At 50.5% G+C, this 27219-nt stretch overlaps 1 protein-coding gene across 1 annotated transcript; it reads left to right on the forward strand.

Moving 5' to 3' along the window:
- Positions 1 to 1881: 1881 nt before the first annotated feature.
- On the forward strand, positions 1882 to 12085 carry LOC144948289 (uncharacterized). Its single transcript, XM_078877720.1, has 4 exons — positions 1882 to 2046; positions 3498 to 3653; positions 6165 to 6301; positions 11652 to 12085. The coding sequence occupies exons 2-4, from the start codon at positions 3550 to 3552 to the stop codon at positions 11783 to 11785; spliced, it is 375 nt and encodes a 124-aa protein (XP_078733846.1). The 5' UTR covers positions 1882 to 2046; positions 3498 to 3549; the 3' UTR covers positions 11786 to 12085.
- The last annotated feature ends 15134 nt before the right edge of the window (positions 12086 to 27219 follow it).

Genomic DNA, 27219 nt, shown 5'->3' on the forward strand with positions numbered 1-27219 from the left:
GGCCTTGTGAGAGCCTCGGTACCGATAAAGTAATTTTACTGAAGCTTTTCTCCTGGTTTCGTTTTGATGACATTACGTCATCAGAACGGGAAACTATATTGGGGGGTGGGGGGATCTTTGTCTTGGGGTGGAGGGTACCTCCGGTTGGTCGCTCCGCCGATTCCCCATAGACCAGCGGCCCTCGTGAGATGGTGTGAACCTCCGACTGCACCACACCCTCCTCCGCGCTCCTCCTGCGCCTCGCCGAGCCCCCCCCAGTGGGCAGGCAGCCTTGCTGGCACCGCGTGTTGGGCTCTCCCACCTTGCACACGATCACGTCGCAGTGGACAAACACCTACCAGCCAGGGATGGGGGAGGGGGGGAAACACGAGACAAACGGACAAAGCCTGCGTGAGGCCGCGACCCAGTAAAGGCAAGCACTCCGCTTGACACGCGTGGTGTTCACACGACGCACGTTTTCACCACAACGCGGCTCTTCTATTTGGGGGACTCTTTTTGTGCAACGCGGAGTGCGCACCACTATTACAACGAGGAACGCTCACTGTTATTACAACGCGGAAACGCGCGCCGTTATTGCAACGCGGAGTGCGCACCGTCATCGCAACGTGGAGTGCGCACCGCTATTACAACGAGGAATGCTCACTGTTATCACAATGCAGAACGCGCACAGTTATGCAGTGCTGAGCGGTCAATGGCGAACTACTTTTCTTAAGCTGCGCGGCAGAGCGGTGTGGGAATTCTGGGTATGCCCACGGAATGATACAGTAATGCAGCACATCCTCGTATAAGTTATTTGTCCCGCCGTCTTACTATGTTCCGCTGGTCAGTTCGCGTTGGCAAAGATGAGGTGCGTTCTCTCCTCTGGCTGTGCTTCTGTTGTTGGTCTCGGTTTGCCAGCCATCGTTCTCTCAAAGCTACGTGTCCTGCCCACACCCACTTTACCTGTCTTGGCTGTTTGGATGATGTTTCTGGAACTTGTGCTTTGTTGTCGAATCCACATTGTTCCTCTTCCTACCTCTCTGTGTGCATCACCGGCCAGCACCTCTCCGTGCTTCTCTGTGCACTTTTAAATTGTGTACCTATCTGATTGAACAACTTTCTTCCGTGTTACTTTTACAGTGGTGCATTGTCTCTCTTTTCTCTCTCAGGTGGAACGTAATGGCCGTGTCTGAAGCGCTGAGCCAGCAACCTCTGAGTGACTAAGTTCGAGCCAGGGGTCTGTGCGTATGACCTGTCTCAGGTAGATCTTAATGGCCGTGTCTGGGCGGGCGGACCTGGTGGAAGTTGCCGATGAAGTTGAACGCCGTGAAGCTGAACTGATTCTTCTTCAGGAAGCTGCTGTAGCTCCTCCACGTGGGGTCGGTGGGGCAGCTGCCCGGGGGACAGAAATCAGCAGTGGCAGCATCGTCACCATCAGCAGCAGCAGCAACAGCATCATCAGCATCACCATCAGTAGCATCACCATTAGTATCACCATGATCATCTTCCCCATAATAAGCATCATCATCAGCAGCAGCATCACCATCAGTATCACTCATCACTCATAATAGAGGTTTTTGGTTTAGGTCGCTTAAATATAAATGTGTCGTTAAACCCGCCAGCACCCGACACAGCCAATTAGTATGGTTTGTCACGTAAACAAAACATGCCAATTCGTTACTAGTACAGCACACAACATTTACAATTCGATTACCACGACTTTTCGCCAGCAATTACAACGAGCATCATCAGGCGGACAGCCAGAGTTGTCGAGAAAGCCTCCTTCTAATCCAGTCTTAAATAGAGGGGATAAATGTGATGTCTTCACTTGTGACCCGATCAGGTGCGAAGACCAGAGTGGGGGGGGGGTTAATATTAATGGCGAAGGGATGGGGTTAATGTTTGTATAACCTCGCGGACTCTTCCGCTACCTCAACACTAATCTTCCACTCACCCGTCCTTGAGGAGGTCGTATCGGATGGAGTCGTGGGGGTCGCCACTGGGCGTCGCATAGCAGTTCTCGGTGAAGAGGGCGATGCTCACGGTGGACTTGACGGCGAGCTGCAGGTAAACCTCCTGGCTCTTCTTGTAGTGCACCGGGAAGTCGTTCCTCCTGTACACACGGTGGGGGGGGGGGGGGGAGGCGGTGGTGGGACTCGCTTCAGACTGGGTTTGTTCGTGGTGTCAGGGTTAAGCGCGCTGGACTGGCAGTCCAGAGGTTGCTGGCCTGGTTCGACCTATTTTGGTGTGGAAGTGGAAATAACGGTGCAAGTTTATTTAATTCCCCCAATCGCTGCTTCTTCTTCTTTATGTCTTTCATACGGTTGCTGATGTAGATGCAGAGACAACGACTACAATTTCACATTCAGGTGGTCAAGCCAGATAACTGTGTCAGGAGCAGCGGAGTAGTTTGTAGTCGCTGTGATGTCTCCCTCGTGCATCAGGACATCAATATTATGGATCATCATTATGATCGCGAAGTACTCGCAACTTCGCCTGGTAGGAGTCCCTTAACGTTCAGTTGGAGGATCCTCGCCCCAGATAGGACCTATCTGGCTGCGCTGTCATTGTTTGGCCTTGAAGAGGAGCCGTTGGCATGGCATCGTGTTGTTGTTGTTGTTGCTCTGGAGACCCGAGAGGGAGATCGATGGTCGGAGTTCGGTCGCCGCATCGACGGCATTCGCCGTAATTCCTCGCTTGACAACAGAGTGGGTTCGCGCAAAGGTTGCCACCCTTCCCCCAATCTCTGTCCACACAGCAGTAATAGCGTGTACAGCACAGTCCGTCGATCAGTAGTCGCATTTGTTAGGGTAAAGTGTGGGTACTCTCACCTCTATTAAAGGTGTCTGGTCAGCGTGCAAGAGTAGGCAAAAATACCCTGTAGAAGGGCTCCCCCTAATAGTAGCATGAGTAAGAAATAGGACAGCTTAGCTAAACCCATCTGGATTGGTGACCCACATCCAGACCACCTCTCTCGTTATGGCTGTGGCTACTACTAGTCAGGTGTCACCTCTCCTCGGGTCAATCAGCGGAAAGGCATTCTAGACTATTTTTTTTATTTACCAGGAAAGGCTCCACAGAGCTATACAGCTCTTTTTCAGAAGCGACCTGGCCACAAATGATAGCTCAACCAAGTTGCTTATCATTACATGGACATTTATAGCAGCAGTCAAATACTTTAAACACATGTTGATTCTAAATGTAAATGGAAAAACCAGAGGACCCGGAGATAAAATCCACACGACCATGGGGAGAGAGACACGCAGACTCCAAATATACAGCAGCAGCAGCAGGCATTGTCAGGGTCGAGATCGAACCCACGACCTCCTGTATACGGGGCGTGGTAGTTAACATCTCCTAGCCACCGTGATGATTATGAGAGAGAGACGCAGACTCCAAATATACAGCAGCAGGCATCGTCAGGGTCCGGCTCGAACCCACGACCTCCTCCATACCAGGCGAGGTAGTTAACATCTCATAACCACAGTGGCGCCCCCCCCCATCCCCCCTGATTGCAGTGAAGATCCCTGCCTGTAGGCGAGCGCGAAGGCATCCGTGGTGAAGAGGTCGATGGTGAAGACGAAGTCTCCTAGTCCCTTCTCCGTGATGAAGATGCTGCTCGTGTCCGGAGTGAAGCTGACGGCCAGATTTTTCCGCTTGTCGTACACACAGCTGTGAGTCCGGGGGTACAGGGAGAGAGAGGGAGGCAGGGAACGGGGGATTGTTTCCACATTGTAATTTTTTTCATCGACAGTATTCCCTCGGATAACATCTTTAATCCATTCCACGGAAACGACTATTAACCAAAATAACTGTTGATCTAATTCACTTGTAAGTTAAAAAATAATATTTAAAAAAATCACTGAGTCTGCAAAGAGAGCTGTTTAATCTGCTAAAACAGATAACGGAAATGTAAACAAAGCGAGTCGAGGTCTAAACGCTCACAAATGGGCGTCGTTGATTGGCTGAGGGCATGGCTCAGTCTCAATTTGTAACGTAAGTCGAAACCATGGGGTCCTATGGGAGTTGAAAACATTGACTTGAAAAACCGATAATCGATGTCACTGTTAACTGAGTATGAGTTCAATTCTCACTATACAATCAAAATCACGGTGTTTATCATGGCCAAAGCCATTGATGCCACCACACCTCGACAATGTTTTGTACCTTTCACCAGATCATGCCACTGCTGCACATGACACGCTACCTTTAAAGGGCCACTTTGGCAAACATCTGGGACAGGAGGTCATACAACGCATCTGATTCATCATCCTCGCCTGCATCCCTCCATGGATGTTCATCTTCAATGGGGGCGTAAGCCACCATGGCCACCATTCCTCACCTCATGTTGATGGGAAGGCAAGCTCACAATAGCCTTGGACTCATGGCTCACCATACCTCACCCCCAAACGCCCAGTAATACTTTGTTCACACCCACAGCCACGCAAGGACAAAGGTCCCCGGTGTAGCCTTAACAGACTGTTAGGGCAAGTGTTGTTCACGAGCAGCACCTATGAAGGCCGCCACGACACGAGGGGTGTAGTTTGCCAGCACCACCCCCGACCGCCTTTATCTCCCCAGTGTTGATATTTACACAATGCACCAGGTACTCATTTTAGGCCGAGTCAAGCTAGGGGAGGCCGAGGACCGGTTCAGATAATTGTCACCGGTGTCGACCGTGAGCGGGAATCGAACAAGGTGTTGCCGGGTTCGTAGCGGAGTGCGATAACCACTACACTGCAGCATCCCACAAGACGTAGATCATCCATGTAGCCTACACAGCCTGATGGGGCAAGTGCATAGACACACTTACGTGATGAGAACCACAATGTCATTGAAGTTGCGTGTGATCACTTGGCCCCTCTCGTCTTCCTTCAGTGTCACCGACTGGGAGAAGATAATTGACGAGTTCGTTTCCTGCGCGATCGTGGGGCAAAGGGGAGAAAAAAGGGTGACGGAGCGAGAGAGATAGAGACACATCATCATGGTTGTCGACAATATCTCACAGTTCTCCGAACAATCCACCTAGGACCCACGCAGGAGCTGATTTTATCACTCAAATGTATCTATTTCATTTGTTGATCTATTCGTTTATCAGTCACTCTATGTGACTGGCCCGTCAATCTATTCGTTCGTTGGTCTATCCATTGACCGATCATTTCATAAATTATTTAGTTGGTCAACCTTGCCATTGGTCGATCTGTTCGTCGGTTAGCCAATTTAACGGTCGGTTAATCTATTTAAATTATCAGTCTAATTGTCGGTCCATTCGTGAATCCATTTATCGGTCGAGCGATCTATTTGTCATTTGTCTAGTCAACAGATCAATCAATGGACATGCTGATAGAGCCATCCCCATCACCTGGCAGACAGCGCCGCAGTCAGTGATGCCGATGTCGAAGGTGATGAAGTCTCCGTCATCGACGAGGGAGCAGCCGGGCGGCGTGGGGTCATTAAGCCGCGTGTCACTCGCCGTGTAGTTCAGCACCAGCATGCGTGGGATGCGCGCAGACATGCGCTCTCCCTCACACGATAGCTCCACCTCCGCTACGGGGGCGGAGAGGAGGAAGAGGGGACGAAGTTAGTCGTGATACTGTGAGGAAACAGCATCGCTGCATCGTCTACATGCATCATGACTCGTTTGTTGCTTGTGACATCTATAGTGGAAAAAAACAACTTGGCACCTCCTAAGCAAAAGCAGGCTGGCTCAGCTTGGCCCTGGCATTGCTTGATTGTGCCAGTGGAAAAAACACTCATACCATGAGGGGCCCCGGCGTTGGTTCGGCTCAGATGTGGCAGTTGAAAAAACGGTTATGAGGTGTGTGAAGACGTCCCTGCGTGAGTGGCCCTGGCAGAAGAGAGGAGTGAAGGGGGGGTGGATACCTGGGTGACAGCCGAAGTGACCCTCCTTGAGGAAGCACGCCTGTCCCCCGTGGCACCCGCCCGCCTCCTCCACGACCACCCCTTGGGAACGGCACGTGAAGCGACGCGAGCAGTCGTGGGTATACCACGACTCGGCCACCTGAAATCGCAACATACATATGTATTTACATTGTCAGGGTTGTGCTCGCAGCGAGGTAGGGTGTAGCGATAGGGTGTAGTGATAGGGTGAGTGTTTATCGAAGTGTGACAGTGTTCGTGTTGAGCTCACGTCTCTGTAAACGCCGTCGTACGTGCATCCGCAGTCTGCTGCCGCCACGCACGTGCCGCCCTGGAGGAAGAAACCGGCGTCGCACACGCAGCCCTCGGCGCAACCGCGGCTCGGTGGGCACGAGGCTTCGGGCAGGCCGCACGAGGGCGGGCACGTGGAGGCGCACACATGGTACTCGCTTTGAGCTGGGCACACCAGCGCTGTGCACACACACGTACACAGTAGACATGCGGTTACAAGCTGTCAGGCACGCTTATCACTGCAACTGCCGGTGTTCACCACTGATTGGCGGTGATGTCACCGCAGCGCTTGGGAGCCGTCCATAAATGACGTTACGAGATTTTGGACGATTCTTGACCCCCCCCCCCGTCGTCACACGGCGTCACAAAAAGTCAGACTCCCCCCTCAAATATGACGTCACAAAGCTCTGCCCCCCCCACCCAAAATAAAACATGCTTCAAATCGCTTTAAACTATTGCCATCGTAGTGCGTATTTAACGTGGCGCTGCACTCTGATGTTGTAGGAGAAAACATTTATTTAAAAAGTCTATTTAATTAAGTAGAACGTGTTGTCTATATTTATTTAAAGTTGCGCATTTGGATGTGACGTCACATTTCTCAAACCCCCCCCCACCCTCGTCACACATCGTCACAAATGTCTGACCCCCCCCCCACCCCCCAGGTGCGTGATGTCATTTATGGACGGCCCCTTGTGCCACCACATTAGCTGCACTTTGAGGGCAACGTGAAGTGTCGAAGGCCCGCTGAGTAGGTGGTCTCGGAACAGACCCAGTTGCCGTGGGTTGACTGAGATGATATGCACGCACAGGCAATGGGGAGCAGCACAGAGGCCACCCCGACCACAGGCAGCAGCTCGGTTATGCTTAAAGCGAGCTTCTCCAGCGCCGTTGTGCTGGCGCGGAGTTCAGAACGTTTACTGCAGTTGACGAATCTGTGGACGATGAGTGGCCTGCAATCTCGATTCTCTCTCACCTCGCGTGGTCCAAAACAAGCACTTTCTGGCATTTTCTCATGATTAAGCCTGTAATGATTAATTTTCATCTCACGTGGTGTACGCTCTCTCAGGTCATTCCCTCCTCTGACTGCCTATCCATTGTGAGTCTCGTCGGCTGTATCAGTTCACGGCCATGCAATTCAGGGTGGGTGGTACATGCACCAGTAGTGCGTGTATATTGAACTTCTTTTGTACCGTATGTAGCCAACCACGCTTATTGGTGTTCAGAAGAATGATGCGTAAGCTATAAAAAGCCATTCTGCAGGCTGAGAATTACATTGATGACGTTCTTATCTGCACAGAGACCTGAAGATAATAAATGGAGCTGCTGACTATGGATGGTTGAACCACCTTACGGACCAAAATGCAAAATTGGGAAGAAAGGTCATTGACCGTTTAGGGCAAGAAGTAGGTGAAAACAAGTCCTCAAATAAAAAATCACCTATAACCAAAGAGGAACTGCGGTAATTATGAGGATTAATGGGGTTTAATAGGAAGTGCATTCCCAACTTTACAAAGATTGTTAAACCCCTTATGGACCTGATGAGGAAAGGTACAACAAATAAATTGATTGATGGTGAGTAAGCAAGCAGAGTATTGAGAGACTGAAGGTACCCTTGAAACCAGAGCCAATTCTGAAATTTCCTAATGGTAGTGTAGCTAAATGAGATTCATTATACGATTCACTGTATATATTATGTCAATATGAGTGTTTAACCTGGGTATGGGTTAAACGATTAAACACCCCTCATGAATGGCACGAAAATGGTACAGCCCAGATTGAATAACTGGTCGCAAGAAAAAATACATTTTGAGAGAGACTTGAGCCACCATTTTGAAAGACGAGGTCTTTTCTCAAAGAATAATGCTTGATATTTGGGCCTAAGGACATGTGTATGTAGTTTAGTTTAATGGTACCTGTAATATATAAAGAAATCATAGGAACGGAGGATAGAACATGGTTTAAAATGCTAAAGTTTACCGTGAATATTAAATCAATATGCGCGAGTAACAGGTGAATTAAACACCCGTCATGAATGTCACGGAAATAGCACAGCCCAGATTGGGTAACTGGTTATGAGAGATTTGTTTTGAGAGGCTTGGGCCACCATTGAGGAAGACTCCTTGATATTTGGGCCTAAGGACATGTGTATGTAGTTTATTTTAATACGTTTCCTGTAATATATGAAGAATGCATAGAAACCAGGGGCAGAAAATGGTTTAAAATGCAAAATTGTACCTATATAATATAAATATGCGCGTGAAATAGAGGAATGCCCATTAAACACCTCTCATGAATGGCGTGCAAATGATATAGCCCAGATTCGGTCACTGAAAGTAAAATAAGTAATATTAAAAATTTATTTTTTTTAAAAACACGCTTTAATGAAATGTACCCTACTAGTAATGGAAGAACTCCAGGAAGTGGCCCGAAGCTTGCCATAACGTAAGGGACCGTGGTGATTTACAGCCAACGTCAGATGACGGTGGACAATTAAACCCAAGCCAAAGCATAACATATCAAAAATAATGTTTATTTTTTATGATAGAATATAGTATTGTCATCAGTATGACATAAGTATACCAAGTATGCAGTCGATACCACATTGAGAAGTGGGTTAACATTTAGTTAGAATATTTGAGAATACAACAACAGTGAGTTAAATAAAATCGTGTAAAAACATATTTGAGAAAGACTTGGGCCACCATTTTGAGGAAGAATCCTTGGTATTTGGGTCGAAGGACATGCATAAGTAGTGTATTTGAATACTATACATATATTATGAATGCTGTTACTTTATGAAGAATACATTGGAATGGGGGCAGATGGTTTTAAAATGATATCATTAAAGTGCACACCACTCCAGATAATCGGCCTGTATATTTACTGTATTGGTATAAATACGTGCCATATGCTTCTACAAACCAACCAAATGTTGACTGGATTAATATATTACACGAAAATAAATGCTTATTTTTAATGAATATTGTTACTGAGGCGAAGTTATACGAATGTGTTAAGATGTTTATTCTCGCTAAAAGTTATCAGATATTATCAGGGTGTAATTGGAGAAGGTAATTAGGCTTAATATTACTTGGGGAGAGGAGGATCGATGGGTGTAATGGAGACTGCACGATGATATTTTGTTCTGGTAAACGATCAGTAAGGGACATCAGGATACCCCTTCGCATACCGTGTCAACCCAAACGGTTTACCCTGTATTCTTGCACAGGGAATATGAGTTTTCAGGTCCATAAAAAGTTGTTTTTGTCTTTGTTTGGGTTCCTCCCTTGTGATGGGACTTTGTAGGCTGAACATTGACATTTTATAAGGGTATGGGGTGACCAATAAGGTCTGAATTGGTCTGTAATAAGGTAGGCACTGATAAGGGGTTGACAGGTATGCTATTGTCACAGCCACGCTATGTGGAGCAGAAGCCAATGAGAGGCTGAAGGGAGAGTTGGTTGAGGTGGTGACTTTGCTGAGAGCGTCATCCGAGACCAGATAACGCTCTCAGCAAAGAGGGCCTCCCATATTGAACTCCTCTCGGACTCCTTGCTTCATCGTCGGGACACCCACAGACCCATCACACGTCTGCTAGTCAGGCTGACATAGCAACTACGGCCTGGTCACAGGGACGGTGCTGCCAGCTCCGAGGAAGTTTGTGTCACCGCCCTGCTTTGGGGACTTAGAGCAGCGGAGCGTTGATGAGCTGCACGGCAGAGATCGAGCTTCATGCTAATGGTAGTCTCGCGGTGTTCTTGTATTTGTTGTGTTCATGCCGGGTTTCTGTTAAATGTATGAGATACAAAGCTCTCTCGCTTAGTCTTGTGTCCATCCTCATCCATTGGAACCTAAAATTACTCCACTCCACAGCAAAATATTTATTCTGAACACAGAGAAGGTGACGTCTTGATGCAGGAACACGGTTCGCTGTGATGTATGCGGCTAAAAGAAGAAGAGTTACTCCCCAATTGAAGGGGAATGGTTTTTTTTTTATATGGGCGGTGCAGAATGAGTGATGATGGTGGTGAGACAGGGAAATTTCGCTTACGGCAGTTTGCGGCCACCCTCCACTCCGCAAGCACCACTCCGTGCGTTAGGCACGTGTCGAAGTATGCCAGCAGATTCGAGCAGCGCAGCGCCGCATCCATGCCCGACACGGCCAGGTCAAACACACAGTTGGCGAAGTACGGCCCGGGTGGCACCGTCGCGAAGCACGGGGCGAAGGGCGACTGGGCGACGTGCAGGAAGTCGCACGGCACCTCTGCCAGCGCCTCGTCCGCGTCGCTGGGCGTCACCACGCGGCCGTAGTCCGGCCCGCAGCTGTGGTCATTGAAAAGAGATGCGTCAGGTTTTATGGGGGGCGGGGAGAGGGGGATCAGCACAGCGACCTCATTAAACTTGGTGGCTTGAGTATTGTCTTTAATAGAAGAGACCAGAGTTTAGAGCCAGCTACACATATCTGCGAGGCCAGCATATCTTAGTTTGGAAAACCACTTGTACCATGAGGACCACACATAGGCTTGGTTCGGATGTGCCAGTGAAAACTGGAGCATGTGTGCATGCTATTGCTCACGTTGCTTTACTGGCGGACGTCTCGCTCTGCCATGCATTGCCAAACGTGTACGGCGTTCTGTGGCGCTCGCCGGCGGGCCCCGTGAAGTCGTTGCTGGCGTCCCCATCGTAGTTCCCGCACAGCCCCTCGACGGCGCCCACAAAATCAGCCTTGAGCCCCACGTCCACATAGGCGACGCCATCGTATCTGACGGTGAGGCCGGCCGCCGGCACCGACAGCACTGCCAGGTTCCCCAGCTGCACCACTGTGGCGCCGGGCAGCAATGCCGGCAGGCTCACCATCTCGCCGTTCAGCTGCCGGGGCCGACAGTCATTGATCGTCGTCGGCATCATCGCTTTATATTTACAATATTCTCTGCAAACTTTGGGGGTAATTTTTTAAATGATCGAGTTTTACAATCAAGGGAATACCGTACTAAAGAGAATCACCTTCAAATAGTTTATTATGAACTCGCAACTTAAAAATGTCATGAAAATTATTCTGAACAGCTGGTGGTTGTCTTCTGTCCTCAGGGTTGTGATGAATTGCTGTAGAAAACTGTCTTCTAGAAGACCATTCTGAAAAGCTGGCCTGAACAGCAAGCCACCACAGGCTAGTGGGACCATGGGTAACCTGTTGATTACTCTTTCCTTACCACATCTAGCATCATTGGATGGCATAAGGGCCTCAAGGAGGCCTATGGAAGGAGTGGCTTTCCCTGGTGTATTCCCCTGGCCACCAACCACATCCACACCACGATTTGGTGGCATCAATCACATCAATCCTTTATGCTTTGAATATGCTTCAGTTACCACGCATCTGCGATTCAAAGCAAGCACATCCGTGTCCGGAAATGTTTTGACATGGTTCGTTGAGTTTGTTGGTGTGTGTTTTATTGATGAAAACAAATTGCTAAGCCGAACCCTCACCTGCACGGCGCCCCCAGGCAGGAGCCTGACCCTGGTGAGGTTCCCAAGCTGGACCTCGACGGCGCGCGTGTACGACACGGCGGCGAAAGAGCCCAGCGCTTCGTTCTCCACCAGCACTCGCCACGCGCCGTCACGCGACGAGCCGGTGTAGCCCGCGGACGGAGCGGCCAGCGTGTACGCGCACGTGCCCATGAAGTCGAAATAGGCGCCGTCGAAAGTCACATAGTGGGGGTCGCCGGTCGCCTGGCAGTGTCCTGGAGACGGTTGGGGGAGGGGGAATGGGTAGAGTGGGGAGGGCGGTTACACACGGAGAGGAAGAAGATAGAACTGGTCCTAGGCTGCCAAAAAAAATACTTAATTGTGAAAAGCCACATAGCAACACTTTCTTCCTCCTGCCAGACTCCTGCCCATTTGCAGAATGGTTGTGATGATGATGTTTGTATTGATTGTAATGTTGGTAAAGAGGATGTTGATGATAATGATGATGTTGATGACCTCACCCTCCAGGGCGTTGCACCCAATTTTGCCATCGTCCGAGAGTCCACACGTGTGGAGTGCAGGGCAGGAGTAGGCGTCGCAGTCCAATCCGCCGGCCTCGCACACGCACTGACTCCTGCAGTCATCCGAGATGAACTCATCTCCCAGCTGGGACACATGCGCACACGCACACACGCATACATGCACAGATTCATCAGCATCATCAAGAGCATTAGTATAATGAGCATTAAGAGTCATCATCAACATAATTTTTCACATTTGCTTCATCATCCTCATGTGTGTTATCATCATCATCATTACCTATTACCAACTTGTGCTGCACAGGGCCAGTTGCAACTGTGAGTCCCCCTTGGCTAGACTGCTGTAAGCCACCTCGAGATGTACTGCATGTGAGGTGCATTATGAATACAGGCAGTCCCCGGGTTACAAAAGGGTTAGGTTCCCGAGAATGATCCATAAACTGTCGGAAACTGAACCATTTTCCCCCAAAATCAAGATAAAATCTTGTAAACATGAATAGTTGTGCCTCCCCTACCCGATTACTATTTCTTTTTTTCTCAGTACTGTATCGCGCTGCTGTCCGTTTTTATCGCGACCTGTATCGTATCGCTGTACATACGCTCTGCACTTCCTATGATTCATTCATTTAATCGAATATCTACCCTAACACTACCCATGATTAAACTGATGGAACATATACTTTATCCAGAAAACAATTACGTAACGCTACAAAAACATCCATTTACCTTAATCCTAGTGGGGCTCGGTGAAAGCGGCGTTTTGGCCCCACAGTATTCATCGACAAGCTCACTGCGCTGCACTATTTGCGCTTACGTAACGAAGCAAACATTTCTGAATATAGATTTTACATGATTTATGGGAGCATTTCCATGAAGTCAGATCTTCATAAAAAGGAGGAGGCTCCACAACAGGACTATATTTATTTATTTCCTGTCGCAAACTAATGAGGAGGCCTCATGTGGCATTCTTTCCCAGACTCCAGGAATCTCTGGATGGCCCCCGCTCTCGCACGTGAACACACACGTCGTCGCCGCCGCTCACCTTATAGTACTTGCCATTGCTGATGCAGCCGCACTTGTCCGCGCGCACACACCGGTCGTGCTCCAGCAGGTAGCCGGCGTCACAAACGCAGCCCTCCATGCAGCCTCCCGCGCACTGACCCTCGCCTGGCCCCCGCGCGCACGTCACAGGGCACGGGGAGGCGCAGTGCGAATACGAGCCGTTGGCGGGGCACGCCGGGGCGGCTGTGGAGAGGTCACGGATGAGGAGGGGAACGTGGGGGAGGGGAGGAGGAATGGAGGGGGTAAAAGTAAAGGTGCAGCCCTGCCATTACTTGGGCGTCACGGTGACGAGATGTTAACTACCTTGCCTGGTATACAGGAGATCGTGGGTTCGATCCCAACCCTGATGCTTTTAATTTTAATTTTGCATTTTCTCCCTGTGGGTGCGTGGATTTTTCTCCAGGTCCTCCGGTTTTTCCTTCCACATTTATACTCAATATGAGGCGTTTAGAGTATTTGGCTGCAATGCATTTCCACGTGATATGCCACTTTGATGAACTATCATTTGTGGCCAGGTCACTTCTGAAAAAGAGATATAGCTCAGTGTGACTTACCTAGTAAAATAAAAATTTTCACGGGACCTCCTTTGCCAGTACGAAAATATGAGAATAGGTTTTCCCCTTTTTTATGGCAACAAAACAGGTGTTAAGATGTTGAAACACCAAACTGAAACCTTTTACAAGGAATCATGTCCGCATTAACCACAATACTTGTGGTCAGAATGCAAACAAAAAACATACTCTGATAATAGACCAGAGGACGCCAAAACGCCTTTTGGCATCCTCTGGTCTAACACCGTTTTGAGACTCGGCTCAAAAGAAAGCTGTCTCTGGTTGGACCAATCAGTTTCAAAGACAATGCATATATTATCAGAGTATGTTTTTTGTTTGCATTCTGACCACAAGTATTGTGGTTAATACAGACATGATTCCTTGTAAAAGGTTTCAGTTTGGTGTTTTAACATCTTAACACCTGTTTTGTTGGCAGGAAAAAGGGGAAAACCTATTCTCATAAAAAAATAGTTCATAATTTTAGTTAAGTTACTCATGCCACTGCTGTTGTATGGGCTCTATGAAGCCTATAAGGTATGTCTTAGAAGAGGCGGAAGTACCCACACATTCACTACACGTGACCAGTCGATTGACTGTGCTACATCCATTTATACTAGTGGTGATTTCAGAAACTTGCACTATAGTTTTAATAACCGAGCCTGGAGATCAAATCAAACCAGTGACTTATTTTCAGTGTGCTGTTGTATATATGCCTTTTCCAAAAATGCATATAATGGTGATATGCGGTATTTTGAATGTCGTAGCTTATTGTAGACATACACACGTGTTCATTGCTTTCTGAGTGTGCTCTTAGAGGCAACACATTTATTGTAACACCGTAACACAAAAGGGTAACGGCCCCTTTACCTGATACAGCCTAGGGTGGTGGCCACCCAGCTAACTACGCTATACAGAGGGGTTACTGCTACGAAGGGTCGGACCCTCACTCGGGTCTCTGACCACGTGGTTGCCTCGTAAGACGAAGCGCTTCCAGCTTGAGACGTAGAGCTTCCCGCTTGTAGGTGTTGAGCTTCCAGCTTGCAGAATGCAGCGACCCCGGTCCCTCTCAGGGACCCGCCTTATATCCCCCTACGGTCGGGGCCGCTCCGTCTTCGGCCCCGCCCGCCTTCAAGAGCATTCTCGTTCCCTCTCGATCCTTCTCAAGAGCTCTCCCCGGACACGTGATCACCCACTAGCCCCCCCACTTGGGGCCCCCTGTGTGGACACTCCAGATCACATGTCTATGGGGTCAACCAGAGTGCCATGGCCCGGGGCAAACCTGCCCCTGGGCTGACACCCACTCCCCCTCGTGGGAGCCCCCACTACACACTGTGCATGGTGCCCGCACTATCCCAGTGCTCGCCAAGCCCTACTTGGGCTGGTATTACACACAGCCACCCACACGGTGCTGTCCACGATGTAGGAACGGCACGGCCCTTGTGGGCCGGCACCATACAGTGACATCCCCGATGTCACTACACATGCATCATACGTAAATAAATTGTTTATTACCATGAGATGTTAACTTGCGTGTTTATTTTAATCAGGTGATCGTGAGATTTGACCCTTGATGCTTTTATGATCGTTCAGTAAGTGATACGTACGTATATTTGCATGGGTACTGTAGTTCTATTCTGATAACTATTTCTGGATGTTAATGTCAGTTGATAGTAAAGTTTCGATTTAAAGCTATCGTGACTGCAGGGATTCATCTTGGTTCTTTCGGTAAAGTCACGTAGAAGGGAAATAATAAAATAAAACATAATAAAATAATTCTCACGACGTTTCGGCCACAACGCAAGCAGCCGTCCTCAGGTGAAGAACAGGTATGTCGGAAAGACGCTTTCCGACAGATAGTAAAGTTGTTTAGATCACAAAGGGTCCGATCGCTTCTTTCCTAACTCATCCATAATTTTTCTCCATTGCAAGAACTGTATCCCGCGGTGAGATCTGAATTCGGGGACCTGACATAATTATACATAACTTGTAAAGCGAATTCATTGATATCGTGATTGATAAAAACATACCCCTAGACAGCGTGAGAGCCAATAATAATAATTCGTGATTAAAGCGAGCATTCATTACCTAATTTAACTCACTAATTGATCTTGAATTTATAAAATCTATATATATAAAAGGGAAATTTGTGAATGTGTGTCTGTCCAAAATGTTTAGCATACTTCCCGAAAGGCAACAAACTTGAAATTTGGCATGTGGGTAGCTTCCAGACTGTACACAATGCAAAAAGTATAAAAATAGACTTTTGTATTTTGTGGGGGGGGGGGGGGGGGCGCAATAATGGATATATTTTGCATGGCAAGTGATCGTTGACATCACATCTGTGCTGTCACCCACATGCGGCAGCGTTACGCAGTGTGCCTGCTGACGTCACGCATCCCCCCCACCCTCCGTGTAGGCCGTCTATTAATCCAAGACAAGAATCCAAGTCTCGGGCGAAGCCGGGCAGTCAAGCTAGTTTTATATAAAACAATTGTTTTATGATAATCACATGCATAATCGCGCCTAATCATATGCATACTCATGAATCGTTTTAATCGGCAATAATACATTCACAACACGTACGTTTAATCACATTTACTTAACATTACACAATATACATTTTCATAATTGCACTTTTTTATATGGTGGGATCAGAGCGTAAATACACCTTATGCTGCATATGGACAGCTGCCACTAGGGGAACCCTTGCCCAGACTACTGCAAGGGCAATGTGGATAGTTGAGATGCTGTGTGATGAAGCTGGGAGACTCACGGCAGAACGTCTCGTTCCTCCAGCCGTCCAGGGCGACGCCGGCCCTGACGCATGCGACGTAGTACGCCGAGAGGGTGCGGCACAGCACGGCGCTGTCGAAGCCCTGCAGCACCAGGTCGAACACGCAGCCGTCCACGTAAGGCCGCGGGTCGACGACCCCAGCGCAAACGATGAAGGGTCCCGATGGATCGCTGAGCATGCCGCACTTGTCATTCTGCGTTGCCGATGCAACATCGTTTGGGTCCAGGGGCTTGCCGTTACCCGGGTCGTTGGAGCCACTGTGATTTTAGGAAGAGGCGTGGGCAGACATTTGGCATGAAGCTAGCAGATGTTCTTGCTTGGACCTGAAGTGCATCCGTGATGTGTGTGAATGCGCTAATGCTTAAACACCGTGCTGGTGATTAGGAGCCCATGGGCTGCACAGAAGCCTAGCAGCCTCATACCGTTGTTATTGAGCTGATCTGGCCCATGCCTTTTCCAATCCCTCCTGCCCAACTCTTAGTGTCAATAAAATAACTATCCCGGGTGGACACTTTAGCAAGCACCTTGGACAGGAAGTCAATAGAAGGCATCTGACTCATTATCCTTGCCTGCATCCTTCCACAGATGTTCATCTTTGGTGGGATCATAAATAACCACTACCATTTCCCACCTTTCGTGGACAGGGAATTGAGCCCACAACAGACTGGGACTTGCGTGTTCCCACACCTCACCCCCCCACCCATTCATTTGTTTGATGTCATGAAGTAGGCTGAACCCCCCTTCCCCTGCCCCCCATCAGTGTTTCTCCAGAAACACAGATCACTGTGGCCGGCCACATGGAATGACCAAATTCTGGCTGGGGAGGAAAAGCTACCACTCGTTTTTGGAGATGGATTGGTACCAACAGGATCTCTGTGATCAAGTAGACCGGTTTTGGCTCCACCACGAGGGGTGGACATTCCTCAAGGCAGGATCTCATCAATCACACACACACTCACGTCTCGGGAGAGCTGGGGTCCGTTGTCTTCCAGCTGTTGCCAAAGTCGGAGGCTGACGTGGTGTGAGTGCCGTCCCTCATAACAAAGTCGTCACTCGGGTCTCCGTTCATGTTGGAGCAGAGGCCGCACAGGGCCCCGGCGAAGGAGGCAGGGAGGCGCGCCGTGGCATGGCTGTTCCCATCGTACAGAACTTCGAGCTCAAAGTCACTCAGCAGGCGCATGAAGTTCCCTGAGCGAATCACGGAAAACTCCGCGCTGCCATTGGAGTAGTAGTATGGCACGTTGATCCTCACTCCGTCCAGCTGTGGTTAACAAGCGTTTGTCAATACTACCGCTGCTACTGTGTATATTGTGGAAATATACACAGTAGCACGGCAGTTGCAACTATAGTACTCGCACACAAAGACAAAGATTACCCTGTATAGCTTAACCAGACTGTTGGGGCAAGTTCTGTTAGCGATCACCTATAAAGGCCAGCGCGGCACACGAAGGGGTTGGTGGCCAGCACCATGTACTAGGGGATGCCCAGGACTGTTTCAGATAATCGTCACTCGTGACTGTGAGCTGGAATCGAACTCAGGTGGCCGGGTTTGTAGCGCAGTGCGCTAACCACTACACTACCACTCACACACGCAGTGTCGCAGTCATACTGTGGAACTTTGGGTGGTCCTACTTGTAAAATGTTTAAAGTAGCTTGCATTACAGATGCAAAGTGGTACCCATTATTTTCTAATGCTTTCATTTGAATTGCCGTTGCTACATGATATGTAGTAAAAATGTGGAGGCCTAAAATTGCTTACTCAGCCACTGCTGGAAAAGGGGACTCCACTACAAGGAGCTTTATAGAGCCCCTCTTGAGGGTATTTATACTTCTAAATACCCTCAAGGGCCCACACTTTACTCTGAATCCAACCAGCGACCACTGGATTGCAAAATCCAGTCTGATAACCATCACACACCATGGCAGCACCCCACTTATGGGAACAATAATTGTCCTTTATTTACCCAGCTGAAACCTCACCGACTCTCAAAACTTTTTCAGGAGGGTGCTGCTACATTGGGATGATTGACAAATTCCACGAATTCATCGTGTGGGTGGAAACTGAAACACGTCGATATATTCAAGAATCCATTGCCATCCTGTTCAAGAATCCATTGCCATCCTGTTGTCTCATGGCCACCTCGCTGAGGAGATCCACCGCATGCTCAGTTGAGCGAATTGGTGAGTCTAACCGAGTCAGACTGCCCCGAACGCGCCTGATCTCTTTGCAGCTCGGAAGCTAAGCAAACTTGAGCCTGACCGGTGCTCGGGACGGGGCCTAGACTCACGTAAACTTTCCAGCCCAGGCCGAACTGCACGCGATGATCGTAGAGTTCGATGAAGACATCGCGGGTGTAGGCGATGGACCAGCTGCCAGAGATGAACTCGTTCTTCACCTTCACGATCCAGCTGGCTCCAGAGCACGGCTGTGTGTATGAGTGCATGTACACACACGTACAGCGGTTTTAATTTAGTCGGCATTTATAACTTTAGTAATTGTCATATGGATGTACAGGAATCCCCCACGATTAATTGCCGCATCATGCGTTGTTTCGCATATACGTTGCTGATGAATTAGGGAAGATTTCCTTTTAAGTTTACTGTTTCGCATATGCGTTCTTTAACAAAAATTGGCAAACATGTTTCGCGCAATTTTTCATTTAGGAACGCACACTGTGAAAACAAACTATTTTGCAATTTAATACTGTACTGCACGACAATTTTCTAGATGCGAAAGTCGTTCAGTACTCAAGCCCTCAGGAGCGGCCGTAGAGAACTGACGTTCAGGATTCACAGTCCGTAATTTGGGGACGATGAGCAGATTGAGGGACGTGCTGCGCAAGAACGCGACAGGTTTTAAAAGGAACGGTTAATAACCATCAAATGTTTGATGCAAATAAGAAAAAAAGGCACAGTGACAGACAATAGTGATGATGTACTCAGTCTGAGCAGAGACAGGGAGCTGATGGATTGATTTAAATGCAATGGAGGAGTTTGCGTCGTGTGCGTGCCCGGTAACCCTGGGCAGCGCTCAACAATTTTATTTGCAGTTGCTGAAGTTTATTCATGTCCCTTTGTTGAAATGTTGATGTCAGCGTGAGTTTGGCGTTGGAGTAGTTGAGTCGGTGAACCTATCACCTAGCTGGGAGAGTGGTCAAGAGCATTGCCTGGCTGAATGTGCCAGAGAGCTTCGAGGTGGTGATTGCGCGAGCTGATTGCACGAGCTGATTATGTCGTACCTTCATGTCGCATCGAAAGTTATTGGTCGAATTTCATACCACGGAAGGCCAAGAGAGGGTATAGAACTGATGGTGGAGCCAGCAATGGAAAAATGTGGTCGAATTGAATAGTCGCCTGGTATCCAGGAAGAGTACTTCAACATGGGACCTTTCTTGCCAGTATTAAAGTATAAGAATAGATTTTACCTTTTCTGGCAATAAAACAGGCGTTAAGATGTTCAAACACCAAACAGAAATCGTTGCAAGGTGTAGACCAGCGTGGCCGGGGGCGGAGCGAGGCCACGCTGACAGTATAAAAGGGGCCCCTGTAGGGGACCTCGGGGCTGTTGTTGGAGTGGGATTCCCGTCGTGCTGCTGAAGTCCTTCGTCACCGTTCTTCTCGTCGTCTTCACCATCCTTCTCGTCGTCGTCTCCGTCTTCACCATCTCTGGGCGCCGCTAGTCAGGCAGCCTACCAACTGTCCTGGCTGAGTAGCGTCACCGACAATAGACGGCCTAATTATTAAGAGTGTTAACCTCGATGGTGCTTGTTAATAAAGAAGTGCCTACAAGTCTTATCGTCTCCGAGTTAGTCACTACAAATGTATTGAGAGTTCGATGTTAATGTACAATTTTTATTGAGGGACTGGATGTTGTCTTGGTGTGATCTTGGACTTTTTTGCTGTCGTTTTTCTGCCTTTTCGAAGCTTGGGATTGATGATGCAATTTGAACTTAGATACTTTATTTAAGAGACGCCATGGTGGCTAGGATATTTTATCATCCTCGCCTGGTATGCAGGATGTCGGGGTTTAGATCTCGACCCTGACGCCTGTATATTTGGAGTTTGCATGTCTCTCTCCCTGTGGTCGCGTGGATTTTTTCTCTGGGTCCTCCGTTTTTCGCTCCACATTTAGAAACATGCACTGAGATTATTCAGATTGTGTTGGTGCTATAAATATCCAAATGATGGGCCACTTTGTTTAGTTATCATTTGTGGCCAGATCGCTTCTGAAAAATAAGTTAATACCTCAGTGGGGTTTGCCTGGTAGGTTGGGGATAGTTTAGTATTATTTATATGTGTTTGGATTATTTGTTTACCTTTGTTTTACTTTGTACTAGTGTAATAAACGACTGGACCACGATGTCTGGCTCAGTGTCCTTTATTATTCGGTTCGTGCTGTACACCCACACGGCTGTCTTTACTCTGTAGCTTCTCCACGGTGCTGACTCCAATGTCGGCCCGATCCACAACAGCAGCTCCACAGCCCCTCTTGGCTGTACTCGCTGCTGCTCTTCTCCCTCCGCAGCTCTCACAGCTTCTTGCTCTCTCTCCCTCTCTCCGCAGCTCCTCCTGGCAGCCACACCGCTGCCTCTATCAAGCAGCCCTCTCTCTCTCTCTCTCCGCAGCTCCTCCTGGCAGCCACACCGCTGCCTCTAACTCGCAGCCCTCCTGGCTGTCTCCTCCCCAGCTGCACACCACTCCGCAGCTTGCTCTTATCTTCGGGGTTGGCTCCCGATCGCCGTCGGCGCCCCCCCTTCTCCACACTTGCCCGCGTGGCCTCACTCTTTTCCGCTCACACCCCGACTACCTTCCCCTTCCGGTTTACCCGCTTAAAGCCCCGAACCTTACCCCCACGTCACATGACTCCACCCCCCGTGACGTCACCTCCGGAAGGTCGCTTACGCCCGCATTACACCACCCTCCCCCGTAGAAAAATCCCAGCCGACCTCGGCTGACCAATAGCAAATCGTAATGCGGCGAACCGAGCTTCCCCCCCTAAAGGACACTAAGCATATAATGTAACAACAAGAACAACAACAACGCAATGAACATCAACGATCGTACAAAAGCATGCAATAAATACAACTGTAAGAAAAAAATAACAAGACAGCAACAATCAACGAAACGTAAGCGATTTGGAACGTGTGCGGGTCGCCGGCCCGTCCCGGACGGTCGGCGGCCCACTCGCAGAACGGGAACGCGATGAAAGTCGAGGAATGACAGGGGGTAATCCCCCTGTCGCAGCTGGAAGTCCACCGACGTCCCGTGTCCCTAAAGAGTTAGTCTTGGGCTTGTCCTGTGACCGTGCCCGCAGCTGGGTCGGAAGGGCTGCAGGGCTCGAAGGTCCCGCAGACCTGGCAGGCGTCCTCCGAGCAGGGCCCCTCGTCCCCCGCAATGTCACGGCCGGCCTGTCTGGAACAGGTACGACAGGCGCTCCAGCGAGATCAATGGACGCAGGCAGGGGAGAGTCAGCAGCAACAGACCCCGGCAAGGCAACATTGGGGGATGACGCATCATGTAAGGGAGCAACATATGGTTTCAAGCGCGACGTATGCACAACCCAGCGACGAGACCCAATCTGGACGCGTGCTGTCTGTGGGTTGGGAACCGCAATGAGGCGTACGGGACCATGCCAGGGTTTGTGCAATTTCGGCGAGGTCCCCGGACGTACCTGTGGACAATGAAGCCAGGCTAGGTCCCCAACCTTCCAAGGGCACTCCCCCTCAGACCGTCGCGCATATCGCTCGTTCCGGGCCTGGGCTTTGGCCGTAGCCACGCGGGCATTCTCCCGCGCCTCCGTGACTCGGCGAACCGTGTCCTGAATGTATTCAGGAAGTGGTTTACGAGGTCCCTTCACCCCAGTTCCCAATTGCACATCCACCGGCGGCACGTTTTCCCGACCATACATAAGGTAAAACGGCGAATATCCTGTAGCCGCATGAGGCGTCATCCTGTACGCCGAAAGCACCCCGGGGATGTGCAGATCCCAATCTGATTGTTGTTCACTCACGGTGTGGCAAAGCATGGCAGACAACGTCTTGTTCAGCCGTTCAACCATACCATCCGTCTGCGGATGGTATGGGGATGTCCGTACTTTCTTAGTCCCAAGGCCCGCGCACACTTCCGCCAATAATTTAGAAGAGAAATTCCTGCCCTGGTCCGTGAGGAGTCTCTCAGGCGCCCCCTTATCCATAATATACCCAAACAAAAAGGCGTCGGTAATGGCCGCGGCCGACTGATCGGGCAACGGCCAGGCCATCGGCCAACGGGAGAGGTACTCAACCCCTACCAGCAAATATTTATTACCCCTCGCCGATGGTGGAAAAGGTCCCAATATGTCCAGTGCCACCAATTCATTGACTCGAGACACCTGAATCGACTGGAGAGGCGGCACGTAAGGATGTTTCGGCGGCTTACGTTGTGCACACGCAGGGCACGCGCGCACGTGCCCTACGACATCTGTCGCCATGCCGTGCCAAAAATAATGACGTTGCAACGTCAACAAGGTCTTCTGCACCCCTAAATGTAAGAGAGTGTCACAATGGAGGGTTCTAATCAACTCGAACCGCAAGGACGTTGGTACCACCAGGCGCCAACGTTCCTGGAACCCCTCCCGCCACATAAGCAGACCATCTCGGAGAGCGGTTTGCGGCCCCACAGCCGTACTCGGACTCCCATTGTCCTTAGCAGACCGCTTCCGCAAGGACACCAATGACTCATCCATCATCTGTTCCCGGATCCAGACAGACCGCGGCAGATTCAAAACCCCGTCAGCCGGTCCCGGTTCCATCGGAGTGTCCGACTTCTCGACGGCCAACGTGAGCGGCTGAGGGGGGTTTGGAATCGGCGAACACCTATGCGTCCCCGACTCACATTTACAAGGGGCGCGCCGCGGTAATCTGGAAAGTGCGTCAGCGTTCGCATGGCGCACTCCCTTCCGATGTTGAATTTGGAAGGAAAATTCCTGTAGCGTGTCCAACCAACGTGCCAACTGTCCGGATGGCTGGTCAATTTTAAGGGCATATTGCAAGGCCGCATGATCCGTACGCACAATAAAAGAACGACCGTAGAGGTATGGTCGAAATTGCCGTAGGAAAAAAACAACCGCCAATAGTTCTCTGCGAGTGACACAGTAGCGGGTTTCCGCAGGAGACAAGACTCGGCTACCATACGCCACGACACGCTCTACACCCCCTTTAGACTGTGATAACACCGCCCCAATACCTGTGTCACTCGCGTCCGTATCAAGAATGAATGGGTGATCGAAATCGGGATAATCCAATGTTGGGGCCGTGGCCAATAGATCACGCAGACTCCGAAAGGCCGCCTCCTCCGGCTGTCCCCAAACAAACTTCCGTCCTTTACCCGTAAGGAGATGCAAAGGCCTCGCAATCGTCGCAAAACCCGGCACGAATCTTCGGTAATACGAGGCAAATCCCAAAAACCGCCGAACATCCCCCACGGTGGCCGGAGTCGGCCAATCCCGCTCACGATGTGCCCCAAATAGCGGACGGACCGTTGCAGTAGGTGACATTTCTTTGGTTTGAATTTCAATTTGGCAGAACGCATCCTCGTGAACACTGTCTCCAGCCGCGTCAAATGTTCATCGAATGTGCGGCTGAAGACAATGATATCGTCCAAATATATAAGACATGTCTCCCACTGCAACCCCGTCAAAACGAGCTCCATCAATCTTTGAAATGTAGCAGGGGCCGCATTCAATCCCATCGGGAGACAGTTGAATTGAAATAACCCCTGCGGCGTACGGAATGCGGTTTTCTCCCGTGAGGACTCGTCAAGGGGAAGCTGCCAAAATCCCGAAGAGAGGTCCAGTGTGGAAAAGAACTTAGCCCCCGACAATGCGTCGAGGGAGTCATCCATACGCGGCAGGGGGTACGCATCTGCCACCGATATCTTATTCAATTTGCGGAAATCAACACAAAATCGCAATTTGCCATCCTTCTTCTTAACCAAGACGACTGGAGCGCCCCATGGGCTGTTAGATGGCGATATAATGTCCGCAGCCAACATGTCTTCCACTGCCCCCCGTACGTGTTCTCGCTCCGCAGGACTCATCCGATGCGAATTTAATCGAATAGGGGCAGCATCGCCCGTCTCAATGTGATGGTAAAGCAAGGAAGTGCGGCCCAAATCCAAATCATCGGAGCTGAACACGTCGGAATATGTCAACAACAATTTACGCAGCGCACCACGTTGCTCCATGGACAGGGAAGAATTTTCGTCACATAATTGAGCAACCCAACGATCATCCGAACTCCTTGGCTCGGAAACCCCAGCAACAACTCCCCGGCTATGTGGACAATCATGGGTCGCAAACGCCGTAGTGGCATGTGCCACAACCGTACCGGCCGGGACACGGACGTTTTCTCCCCCCGCATTAAGCACCTGTAAAAACGGTAATTGATCCGGCCGGACGATGGTCTGTGCCCCCACTAACGCCAACCCGGTTGTTATCGTGGCGGACGGTGACAACAAGACCCCTACTGCTCCTAGCCGATCAGGCAGGGGCTTCCGATACCGCAAGGGTATAAGTATCTGTGTACCAGGTGGGATGTCCACAGATGCGACGGACAGCGCCTGCACTTGTACGGCCGAAGCAGGTCGCCCCCAGGGCGACGGCAGAAACGAGATTTGACGGCCCCCCGGCAGTTCAATACAATTCTCATTGATTTTGATCAAAATGGGCATCTTAGCCAAAAAATCGGTGCCTAACAAACAAGGAACCGCCAAAGATCTCGATATCAACACAACACCCGAGGCCGACACATCCCCAATAGATATCTTAGCATCCACCTGACCCACGATACCCATGCTACCCCCGTTCGCAGCGACGCACGACCCATAAACCGGACGCACAGCCCGCGACGGAATGCCCAACAGATGGAAAATGACATCCGATATAATAGTCGCAGACGCGCCCGAGTCGACCAAAATGCGCACGTCCACACCTTGTATGGACCCCGGTACAGTGGACGAACCCGTAGCGGCCGCGACAACTCTCCGTGCCAATTTGCGCCACTGCGTAACTGAATGACAAGGCCCCGTCGATGGCCTTTCTTTAACAACAACAATAGGATCGCGCATCACAGGTGGTGGGTGAGGTGGAAAGCCTTGCCGAGTGTCTGGTGCGTGCCGACATGCCTGTTTCGGAGGATCTTTAGCCGACTTGACCGGTGCCGAGGCCTCCTGCTGCGGCGGAGCCGGGAAGCGGGCCCAGCAGTCTCTGGCGTAGTGGCCCCTACGCCCGCAGCGGAAACATTCGGCCTCGTTGCGCCGAAGCGCAGGCCTCGCCTCCTGACGGCCCCGTTCTGGTAGCACCGCGCGCGGTCTCGGCCCGCCGCGTCCCGTCCATGGAGCGGAGGCGGCCGTCAGTTGTTGAGGGCCCCGGTCATCCGGAACATAGACGGCCTGCGCAGGGTTCCACCCCAGCGCCTCCTCTTCTTTGACGGGCTCCCCCGTCCACGCCGTCACTTGTTTCCAGCGACGGAGGTTGAATTGCGCATCGAGACACTTAGCAGCCATCCGGGAAGTTAGCTTCTCATGCCCACACACAGGCATGGGGATCCCTAGATCCCGAGACAGCTCCAACATTTTCCCTAATATGAGAGGCTCCAGCAGGTCCTGTGGCGTCTCAGGATAAGCTGCCATGGCCAGCTCCAGCACCGCACCCCTGAACGCCACGGGCGACTCCTCTGGTGCTCGTTGTCGTTGAGCGAATCGCCGATGCGCATCATCTGGTGGCTCATAAGCATCGGCCATTTCTTGAAAAACACCACATAAAGTTGCCTTCTTATCGGTCGCTATGGAACGGAAGAATCGGACAGATTCGTCGTCCAGGAGAGTCGGCAACACCTCCAAAGCCTCCGCATCGGTCCATCTTGCTGTGCGTACCGCCGCCAAGAAGCGGCAGGCGAACGCGCTCCAGTCCCCACCGACGGAAAATTCTTTAACTGTTGTAAGGTGGCGACTCCGACTCCTCTTCCCGCCGTCTTCCAATGGTGGTGGTTGTGATGGCAAATTCAAAATGGCGTCGGCCCGCGGCGTGGCCAAGATGGCGGTTTGGCGCCACGGAGCGCGCAAAATGGTGGCCTCTTGCCGCGTGGGCAATGGCGGCGGCAGGACAGGCAACGTGGCGGCCCGCGGAGCACCACTTGCATCATCCATCGTCCCTGGCGCGACGAGATGGCATAGATGCACCAGGACGTCCTTAAGTGCCTCCAGTTGTACCGCCATCGCTTGCCATCGTTGATCCGCGTCTGATGATGTCGACGGACCCGCCACCGCGCCAACATCCTCCACTCCCGTTCCCGTGGTCTCCTCAGCCGGGCTCTCCTCCACCACCCCAACAGGATCCGCGGTTGGAGGGAGTTCGTCGTCGTCGGACGAAGAAGCCGATGCAGGCGCCGGATTAACTTTCTTCCTCACTTGTTTCGACATGCCGTTGCACTTCCGACACCAGTGTAATAAACGACTGGACCACGATGTCTGGCTCAGTGTCCTTTATTATTCGGTTCGTGCTGTACACCCACACGGCTGTCTTTACTCTGTAGCTTCTCCACGGTGCTGACTCCAATGTCGGCCCGATCCACAACAGCAGCTCCGCTGCTGTTTCTCTCACACAGCCCCTCTTGGCTGTACT

This window comes from Lampetra fluviatilis, chromosome 48, assembly GCF_964198595.1.
Source record: "Lampetra fluviatilis chromosome 48, kcLamFluv1.1, whole genome shotgun sequence".
Classification (NCBI taxonomy): domain Eukaryota; kingdom Metazoa; phylum Chordata; class Hyperoartia; order Petromyzontiformes; family Petromyzontidae; genus Lampetra; species Lampetra fluviatilis.